Source organism: Salmo salar, chromosome ssa03 (genome assembly GCF_905237065.1).
Source record: "Salmo salar chromosome ssa03, Ssal_v3.1, whole genome shotgun sequence".
NCBI lineage: Eukaryota > Metazoa > Chordata > Actinopteri > Salmoniformes > Salmonidae > Salmo > Salmo salar.
The window spans coordinates 10818743-10829726 of NC_059444.1; the positions used below are offsets into that span (position 1 = coordinate 10818743).

Consider the following 10984-nt stretch of genomic DNA (forward strand, 5'->3'; position numbering starts at 1 on the left):
AGTCGATTCCCTAGTGGAGATGGTTTCAGGGAGCAGTAAATCTGATTTATCCTCAGTAGTCCATTCCCTAGTGGAGATGGTTTCAGTGAGCAGTAAATCTGATTTATCCTCAGTAGTCCATTCCCTAGTGGAGATGGTTTCAGGGAGCAGTAAATCTGATTTATCCTCAGTAGTCCATTCCCTAGTGTAGATGGTCTTAACTCAGAAACACCAGAAAGCAAACATTTACAAGACGACACCTGCATTTCAAGGCATATTTACACAGGTTTCCAGAAGCACACTTTGGCCTCAAGGTGTAGCCAACTGCTGCTGACAGTTTTAAAAGCAGGTAGCACCCAGGGGAGAATGTAATGACTACCTGAACCCAGTGTTTGTGATCTGTCTGGTGACAGTTGAAAATCAAGAGGCCCCCATCACCAACAGTGGCTGCTAATGCAAACGGATACCTGTGAAACTCAAAACAGTTGTGGTATTTCCTTCTATGCTTCTCAGTCAGGAGGTAATATAATGTACTGTATGTTCATTTGGTTTCAGAGCTTTTATGAGGGCTGGATGGAGCTCTGGTAATTCAATGTCCAGTCCAAGATACAGTGCCCTCCATATTTAATGGGACAGTGAAGCATATTTTCTTGTTTTGGCCTTGGGGTTAAAGTGCAGACGGTCAGCTTTAATCCATATTAAGTGAACCGTTTCGAAATTATAGCACTTGTAAATAGTCCCCCATTTTAGGAAACTAAAAGTATTCATTTTATTGTATCAAAATAGTAAAAAGTGAAGTATTTGGTCCCAGATTCCTAGCATGCAGTGACTACATCAAGCTTGTGACTACGTTTGCTTTTGCTGTTTGTTTTGGTTGTGTTTCAGATTATTTTGTGCCCAAAAGAAATTAATGGAAAATATGGTATTGTGTAACATTAATTTGACACAATAAAATATCACTCATCATTATTCACGATTCTTTCGTCAATATCCGTAATCATGGTAGCATCCACATTAATGTAGAAGTATTTAGAAACATTTTCTATTGTTATTTAGAATAAAGGTGACTCAACACATTATTTACCATTCATTTCTATTGGGCACAAAATATCTGTAACACAACCAAAACAAACAGCAAATGCATCCAACAAATGTGTAGTCACAAGCTTGATGTAGTCATTGCATGGTATGAATATGGGAACATAAACTTACTACTTTAATACACACTTTTGGTCCCCTAAAATGGGAGGACTACATACAAAAAGTGCAGTAATTTCTTAACTGTCACCCTATATGAATGAAAATACCCTCAAATTAAAAAGCTGACAGTCTGCACTTTAACACATTGCCATTGTCTCATTTCAAATCCAAACTTTTGGAGTATAGAGATAAAATAATAAAAAAAATGCTTCACTGTCCCAATAATTACAGAGGGTAGTGTCTAAGAAAAGCCATGAAGTATGTGTAAACAATGAGTCCATGGCTGAGTGGAAATACATCTTCTACATCTGAGTCTTTATATGATGTTTCGGTCAGCTTTCAGTCATAGAGAAGACCTGTCATGATACTGATACTCATTGTGACTTCCTGGATTCACCTACAATGGCCTCACCACACCCCTGGATCCCACTGCTGACACCACTGATGGATTCAGGAGATGACCAGCACAGAGTATTCTTAACTCTAAAATGCAGAACATGTTTGCTAATATGACATACATTTCAGACAGCAATGGCTTTTTACTGTGTTTTCATGTGTTTTCACACATTATCAGAACCACTGTGATAGATTGGTTATGTTGTTGTGTAGTTCGGGTATTAATTAATGTTTCCATAAGAAAATTCAAGCTTGTTTCAAAACTTTTTATTTGGAACTAAAATAAACAAACTGACCAGAGGAAGGATTTGAGGTTGACAGGTTTTAGAAATACTATGAAAACAACATTAAATACACTCAGGAGAGACTATGTTCACAAAACACTGGAAATGGACAATGTACAACCACAGAAAACATACCAACATATCGACACAAATTTAGATTAGGCCGTCTTCAAGTATATTAGCTAACCCTATTCTACAAACACAATACAGACATTTATTTCTACAGACAAACGTAGTATTAAATGCTGAACTTTCACATAGACTTTTATGGGACCATAAAACCTAGAGGGACTAATGTTGGGTTCCCCACAGCCAGTATATCACAGACAGTACAATTATATACCTTCAGGCACTGTAATTGAGCAAATCTGATTAACTATTGCAGGTCTGGAACTTCCTGTTGATAAAGCACTAGCCGTCCTGCTTTAGCAGTATTGGACCATGGGAGATATTTTAGCACCTTGGGAGGACCATGAGCGTGTGTGTGTGTGTGTGTGTGTGTGTGTGTGTGTGTGTGTGTGTGTGTGTGTGTGTGTGTGTGTGTGTGTGTGTGTGTGTAAAACATTAACTTGTCTCACTTTCTTCCAGTTCTAGCGATCTATCGTCTAGTTGACATTTGAGTGACGTGTGTTTTTTTTAGATGTACTTCTTCCTGTACTGACCCATGTAACTCCTCAGGAAGTCTTCCAACTGTGGGACAGCGTACCCGGGCCCGGCCTTCTGCTGCACCGGCTCCTCAGAGTCCTCGGCACGACGAAGGCGACAGTTGTAGTCGTATTCGGGGTCGCAGTCGGGATCGGGCAAGATCACACCGCTCTTGGGCTCGTTGGCCTCGGCGGTGAGGGTAGTGGGGGCAGACATGCCGTTGCAGGTGAAGTCGTAGGGGTGGCACTGGGGTACGGCGGGGGTCTTGGGTTCGTCGCTGGCCTCCACAGGAGTGCAGTCCTTGTCGTAGTGCACGTAGCAGTCATGGCCCTCCTTGGTCTTCCCGAGGAAGCCCAGGCGGGAGCGGATCTGGAACTGAGGCAGCGCTGGGGGGGCCTTATGGAGCGCGGCGGCGGCACCAAGCAGGCAGTATGGGTCGTAGCGCGGGTCACACGCCAAAGGGGCGGGGGCTGGCGCAGGTACGTCTTTGGGCGTGTACTCCAGGACGGGCTTGGTGAGGCCCGCCAGCTTGGTGGCGGTGAGGGGGTTACAGCCCTTGTCAAAGAGGGGGTTGCAGTGCTGCTCCTTCGGGGTCTCCAGGGGAGCGGGAGGAGGGGTCGCTATGCTAGCCATGCACAGGGGGTCGGTGGCCGGGTCGCAGGTGGGGTACAGGTGGAAGAAGCCGGAGGGGGCCTTCTTCACCAACTGGGGCCGGCAGTAGGGGTCCTTGGTGGGATCGCAGCCCAGGGCAGCATAGGACGGGGCGGGTCCAGGAGCGGGCCTGTAGCCGTAGGCGGCACGCAGGTGGTACTGCAGACACTCGGTGTCGTCAAAGTTACAGATACGCAGCAGCTCTGTCTTCTGCTCAGCGGTGAGGAAGGGCTCCAGGACTGGGGCGTAGTAGAGCCCTGTGGGGGTCTTCAGAGGGTACGGCAGGAAGGGGGTCAGGCCAGGCACTGGGGCGGCTTTGACCGGAGCCGGGGCTGGAGTCAGAGGAGGCTTTGGGGCAGCCATCTTAGGGGTCATGGGGAAGAGGCAGTAGGGGTCGATATAAGGGTTGCACATTCCGACTGTGGCGGTCTTGATGGGCGCGGGCATCAACACCTTGGCCTTGGGCTTGCTGGTGGACTCGGCGATGCACTCTGGGTCGTCGGATTCGGCGCAGGTCCTGTAGATAGCACTGAGGTGGGTGAGGTAGTGGTTGAAGGTGGGACCCTCCTCGGAGCGGTGCTTGTTCTGCAGGTAGATCACGTACATCTTGTCCAGATCCTCGATCTTTAAGTGAGGGAAGAGACGGACTCCCATCAGATCCAGACATGGGTTCAAATTGTATGTTGTCTTTCAAATACTTTGCACATTTGATTGACCCTGCCTGAAAAGCCAGATGGGTCAAATTTTCACTTTTTCCGACTATACCATTGGTTCCATTGTGCCTGGCTCAATCTAGACTGTCAAGGGCTAATGGGGGTGGTGGAGAGGCGCAGTACAAAGTACCAGTTATCTACAAGTGAATAAACTGAAGAATATGGATTAAGATAAACTGGTAGCTAACAAACCAAAAGTACGTTCACTCAAAACAACGTCTGTGGATTGTTTGACACTCACTCCTTCCTGGTTACCAGTATCCATGAAGAATCTGTACCATCCCCAGAAGTCAGGGAGCTGCTGGAGGACGGGCATGTGAACAGGAAGACTCCTCTTACTGCGGACATCCCTGGATACTGAAGATGCTGATACAATAGAGAGAAAGACAGCATATATTAAGAAGAGAATGTGGACTCAAAAAGAGCCATATTAGATTAAATAAATACAACACCTGTACATGAGTATGTGTGAGTACACCACTACATGGCTGTTTGTGTGTGTACTGTAAGGGTGTATGTAAAATGGTATCACTGTAAGTGAGTTAACTGTTTATGTCTGAAAATCTTTTAGTATGACATACTGTCCAGTAAACAGTACCACAGTTTGGACACACATATTCATTCAAGGGTTTTTCTTTATTTGTACTATTTTCTACATTGTAGAATAATAGTGAAGACATCAAAACTATGAAATAACACATATGTAATCATGTAGTACCAAAAAAAGTGTAATATTTTAGATTCCTCAAAGTAGCCACCCTTTGCACAGTCTTGGCATTCTCTCAACCAGCTTGAATGGTACTGTACATGCTAATATCCTTGTTTCCCTTGTTGTCTCATTCAAACCAGTCCCCCTCACTCACCCTCCTCCACATTCTGCCTCACCGGGCCGGCCCCCAGAAACTCTGTAAAACAACGGTAGGGACATGAGTCGACGAGAACCAGATGTTGTGTGGCTCTGCTAATAGGTCCCTGGGAGAACATGGCAGGAGCCGGCACTTAGAGGAACAGCCCAGGCAGCATCCTGACCATTAACATACACACACATCCTTTAAACATACACATACTGTACAGACACACCACCTGGAAGTCAGTGGAAACCATAAAACTACAAAGAGAGCCCAGAAGACCCCCCCCCCATCCAATTAAACCCCCACTATAAAGTAAGATGTTTTGGGGGGAGGGAGGGGGCGGAATCTGATGTTCTGTACATTGTGTCTCTGTACGTTAGAAGCACCAGGGGTTTCCTTCAGAGGTTTATGGCAGAAGGGAAAACGCCTCGTCAACTGGTTATGTTATGGTGAGACGTCTACGGTGCCTTACCTTGACTAATGAGACTAGAGTTCAGCTACAATGGCATCAGAGATTCAACTCCAAGGCATCAGAGATTCACCTCCAAGGCATCAGAGATTCAACTCCAAGGCATCAGAGATTCACCTCCAAGGCATCAGAGATTCAACTCCAAGGCATCAGAGATTTATGTATTTTTATATGGTGGTGTACACTTTAGACTGCATTCCCCTATGACTGACAAGTGATCATCTACCGTACAAGCATTGGTTTGATGTAGAGTGTAGTAACAGCCCATCCTTTTAGTGACATTGTAGATATAAATGATTATGTACTAACATCCATTAGTGGTATGAATGATGCTCTATGTAGAATGCCTTTGGGCTTAGTAAAGTGACTGATTATAAAGCTATCTATCTATTGGGCTACAGTAAAGTGACTGATTATAAAGTTATCTATCTATTGGGCTACAGTAAAGTGACTGATTATAAAGTTATCTATCTATTGGGCTACAGTAAAGTGACTGATTATAAAGCTATCTATTGGGCTACAGCAGTGCTTAAATTATTGCCGGATCCTGTCACCTCTCCGTTTTGGACTGTTTCGTTCTAGAACGTATTTGACTGGATCCGGTACCTCTCCGTTTTGGACTGTTTCGTTCTAGAACGTATTTGACTGGATCCGGTACCTCTCCGTTTTGGACTGTTTCGTTCTAGAACTTATTTGACTGGATCTAGTGGCCTGAAAAATAATTGGCAGTTTTTGCAATGTAAAAATTCTAATAACAAAGTTAATTTAAGTTGCCTTTTTGTTAAATATCCTGCTGCCCCCCTCCCCTATATCTATCAGAGAACTTGAATGAAATTCACTTTCTATGGATCTCTCTCCCTCTCGCTGCTCTGATAGACATGAGCCTGTAGCTCTCATCTCTCCAGCGTTGCACTTCATAATGTATTACCTTTTATAGGTGGTTCGAGCCCTGAATGCTGATTGGCTGACAGCCGTGGTATACCAGACCATATTCCACGCGTATGACAAAACATTTATTTTTACTGCTCTAATTACGTTCGTAACTAGTTTATAATAGCAATAAGTCACCTCGGGTGTTTGTGGTATATGGCCAATATACCACGGCTAAGGGCTGTATCCAGGTACTCCACCTTGCGTCGTGCATAAGAACATCCCTTAGCCGTGGTATATTGGCCATATACCACACCCCTTCCTACCACACCCCTTTTTGCTTAAATAGAGCCGCATGAACAGTTCTGGGGGAGCTGAGCACACCCGATCAATTGAAATAAATTTGCCAAAGTTATAGAGTTCCTGCTGTCTGTTCAGAAAGAAATTTAATAATTAAGAAAAGCCTACTACACCATGATAAAAGACTATAGTTTTGCCACAGAGGATGAATAGCTTATTAAAAATAGCCAAGCTGTGGAGTGTAGCCCAAAAACAAGGCATGGCATAGTCGGAAACACACTACAAATCTGTCAGTGAATGAACAGCATGTAGACAAAAATGGCCTTCACAATATTTCTACAATTGCGGGAAAACACGTTGGAAAGCAAATGGCTCCTGCTGAAAAGAGAAGACTATAATCTGTCAGCTTTAGGCTACCAAAATATTTTAGCATCTTCCAAATATTGTTTTACAAAGTAAAACGAGAGAGAGAGGCTTTTGGCACGAGCGCAAATGCCAAAACCAGCTAGTGAGCTGCGCATCATTGGGTGAGTCAGTGAAACTGGAAAGCATTTTTATTTAACTTCTATTTAACTAGGCAAGTCAGTTAAGAACAAATTCTTATTTACAATGACGGCCTAGGAACAGTGGATTAACTGTCTTGTTCAGGGGCAGAACGACAGATTTTTACGGACTATCATTTCCTCCTCATACTGTAGCATACAATATGACTCCACACACCTAGAGAAGGTCGTTTTCACTGATCTCAGATTCTCAGTGTCAAAGTAGCCTGCCATTTCGATCATTGTGCGGTATTATGGTGCTTTCAAGACAACTTGGAACGTGGTCAAATCATGATGTCAGTGATCTACAGATCGAAAAGTCTGAGCGCTAGAAAGAGGCCAGAGTTCCCCACTTGGAATTCCGAGTTAGATGACCGTTCAAAACACATTTTTCCAGTCGGAGCTCGTTTTACCGAATTCCCTGTTGTCTTGAACGCACTGAAGTCGGAAGCTGGAGATTTCCCAGCTCCGAGTTCCCAGTTGTTTTGAACGCAGCATTATACCAAAGTCTTCAGTTATGTAAAATTAAATGCGTTTATAAAACTCAAATGTTTCCCATGTGTGCAACTTCTGCAAGTGCCCCCATCTACTGCTCTATGCCATTACGCAAATGTGATATGAATGCAATGCTTGATTAGAAAAGTGACATTTTTTCCCCTCATGCCTCAGAGCTCAGGTCACCCCCCTCTTGCTCACTTTTTGTTCCGGCACCTCCCGCTTTACAAATTAAGCACTGGGACTACAGTAAAGCGACTGATATAAAGTGCCAGTCAGTAAATCAGTCAGTCATGTCTTTCAGAAAGTGCTGAAGCACAGCAGTCTCACTCACCTGGTGATAACACTAGGAGGATTCCAGTGTAGATCAGGGAAAACGTTGGTCTTCCTGCCCGTGCCATTTTCAGCTTTGTCTGTCTCCTGAGTGTGAAATTGGGAATATTGATTATTTTTTGGGGGGAAACAGGTAAGAGAGGGTGAGATTTTTTCCTGAACATGCTAAAATAGGTGAGACTTTAAACAAGTTTATGTATAAGTAGTGTACATACCAATAATAAATGAATATTTGTAAACATTTATAAACATGTAGCCTATAAGCATTTATACGTTTCCAATACTGAACGGCTCCTCTAGCTCACAAAATGTCTGCTTGTGTATGGTCATGTAAATGCATAACCTTTGTGTATGGTCATGTAAATGTCATAACCTTTGTGTATGGTCATGTAAATGCATAACCTTTGTGTATGGTCATGTAAATGCATAACCTTTGTGTATGGTCATGTAAATGCATAACCTTTGTGTATGGTCATGTAAATGCATAACCTTTGTGTATGGTCCTGTAAATTCATAACCTTTGCAGTAAACAGTTGTTTATACAGACCCAAGTCATTGTCCTGTAAATGGATAATCAGTCTAATTTGTTTCTTCTATCAACGTTGAAAACAGCTGACCTTGGAGCAATGCACTAAAGCACCAAAGGCTAGTAACTTCAACAAAAAATATTTTAACATCCTGCAAAACAATATCATGTAGCCTGCTTATCTTGCTCGGACTAGACTATACAGTTTTTCCTGAGGCAAAGTCTTGAAAAGGCATTAAAATGTAATTCACTGGAATGATGTATTCTTCTACTGGCTTTACCACTGATGGAGGGATTGACTTAACAGAATAGAACTCCCATCTGTTATAATGATAATCCATTGCCAGCTTTGCTCCCAAACCAACAACTGAACCATTGTAGATTCTGAAATAAACTCTTGCATGTAGTAACTGACTGACACTAGCTTTCCTACCATACAAAGAGCTTGGTACTATATAAACAATATACATCAACTGTATATAAAAAGTCACAGTGAACATCATACATCTAGCAAACATTACACATTTATGTATTTTGAGCACATTCTTGTATAATGAAAAGCGCTTTACAAATACATTTACATTTTAGTCATTTAGCAGACGCTCTTATCCAGAGCGACTTACAGTAGTGAATGATTCACCATTACAAAGTAAGGGAAGTCCAATACATTATTCTAAGCACACCACTGTAACACACTATATGCATTATAATCCAGGACTTACCTGTTGTTCAAGTGAAGCTCTGCCCTCCTGAGATCCTGAAGGAGCCAGTGGCTCTCTGGGTTGATTGGTTTGGGGGGGGGGGGGGGTATAGCTCACCGAGCTGTGTGTGCACCCTACCTTTCTGCTCCCTTGTATGGGAGACGAGCGCAGGGCAACATTTTTAAGGAGCTTCTTGATCATTACAAAACAAAAAAAGGCATGTCGTATGGCTGGAGCATGCTGTTACAAGCTCCGGTATTGGCTCCTGTACAGCCAGCTGATGGACCAATAGGGGGCCTGTAATTACCCCAACTGAACAGCAAGACCCCTGGGTAGATAAATACCTGATTAACAGGATACCATTTTGATGTACCTTATTTGTTTTACACTGATTTGGAATTTGGGTTTAAAGATGGCTACAAATATAAACCAAGACAACAATCAGTGTCGTTGGATAGAACAGCCATTATTATGGATCTTAGAGCTGATTCAGGCAGCAGGATTCACTCAGTAAAACCCTAAAAACAGTCAACTTATCTCTGACTGTGTTGTTTCTCACAGAACAGCTAGTGTAGTATAATAGAATGTGAAGATCCCTCACTCAGCCAGAGAGCTAGCCTACCTTCTACTACTATATACAGTATCTCTATGTGCAGTGTCTCCAGCCATAGATCTAGCCTACCTTCTACTACTATATACAGTATCTCTATGTGCAGTGTCTCCAGCCATAGATCTAGCCTACCTTCTACTACTATATACAGTATCTCTATGTGCAGTGTCTCCAGCCATAGTCAATAGCTAGTCATATATCTCATAACACATTCCTCTTGTATTTGATTAGAATCCCTATCAGCTGTTGCTATAGCAGCAGCTACTCTTGCTGGTGGTCCACACAAATCATGACATAATACAGAACATTAATAGACAGGAACAGCTCAAGGACAGAATTACACAGATTTAAAATAACCAAAAAAAAAGGTCCCACAGACAGTTAAACTATGGTCCGTGCTATCCAGAAACGTTGGGACGTCCCTACCCCATTGAAGTTGAAATTTATAATGGTTAAGGTTAAGGATAGGATTAAGGATGTCCCAAGAATGCAGAATAATACTGACCGTTACACTATCTTAACTTCTTACACCGTCTTTCCTGGAAACACAACTGAAGAGAGCGACTGTTGTCCAAGCAGAGACCTTTATGAGCACACTACCAACTGAGCTCTGACTGACACCTGGAAACATGCCAACCGGGACCAGTGGCACTGAGCTGGTTCTGTTGGAATCAACTTGAAAAGCTTTATGAAGCCTTCAATGGCCCTTCATAAAGCCTTCGTAGATGCTTCATAAACCATTCATAAGCAACGTCATGCTACATGGAAGGTGGGAAAAGGGCTATGCCACATTTGAATAATATGTAGTATAGAATGTATAGATCATCAAATGGACCACGTGCAAAGTGAAGACATTACCTCCTCAGTCGTCCATGCATGGAGGCATTCTATAGGTCAATGAACCAGTTGCCTTGAAAACAACTCTTAAGTTAATAGTAACCATATTGTTAATGTCAAAGTTGTTATACTCATGGAAACATTATGGCAAGGGAAGTTTGTATGAAAAGCCCATAAAGCGGTTTCTTAACACTTGTGGACAAAGAAAACTCGTTAAAAAAAAACAGACCCTTGCTGTAAAAATGATGAGGCCCTACCACCACTTTCATGTAAGCAGTTTTTCCATGTGTTCGTTTGACGAACTACACGCCACCAACAGGGGAAGAGAACACGTACAGTGGTGTGGTCAGTCAACGAGGTGAAACATTCTGAAACATGATAAACATGGCCGCGGAAAGATGTTTAGTGGTGGGGGTACCTAAACTATTTTTGGTCCGCTCACACAGGAGCAATAAAGTCCCAGTGCACAAAAAATATCCATCTCAGGAGGTGCTGCAGAACCCTCAGCACCCCTACATCCCACAGCTATGGAAATGAATAGAGCTGATATCATCATTTATTCAACATCACAATAGAACTCTG

The 10984-nt window shown here is 43.0% G+C and overlaps 1 protein-coding gene across 1 annotated transcript; it reads right to left on the minus strand.

Annotated features, from left to right (window-relative positions):
- Positions 1-1827: 1827 nt before the first annotated feature.
- On the minus strand, positions 1828-9894 carry LOC106598340 (uncharacterized). Its single transcript, XM_014189384.2, has 5 exons — positions 8977-9894; positions 7730-7815; positions 4732-4773; positions 4110-4234; positions 1828-3779 (listed from the first exon to the last, which is right to left on the minus strand). The coding sequence occupies exons 2-5, from the start codon at positions 7794-7796 to the stop codon at positions 2496-2498; spliced, it is 1518 nt and encodes a 505-aa protein (XP_014044859.2). The 5' UTR covers positions 7797-7815; positions 8977-9894; the 3' UTR covers positions 1828-2495.
- Positions 9895-10984: the final 1090 nt, after the last annotated feature.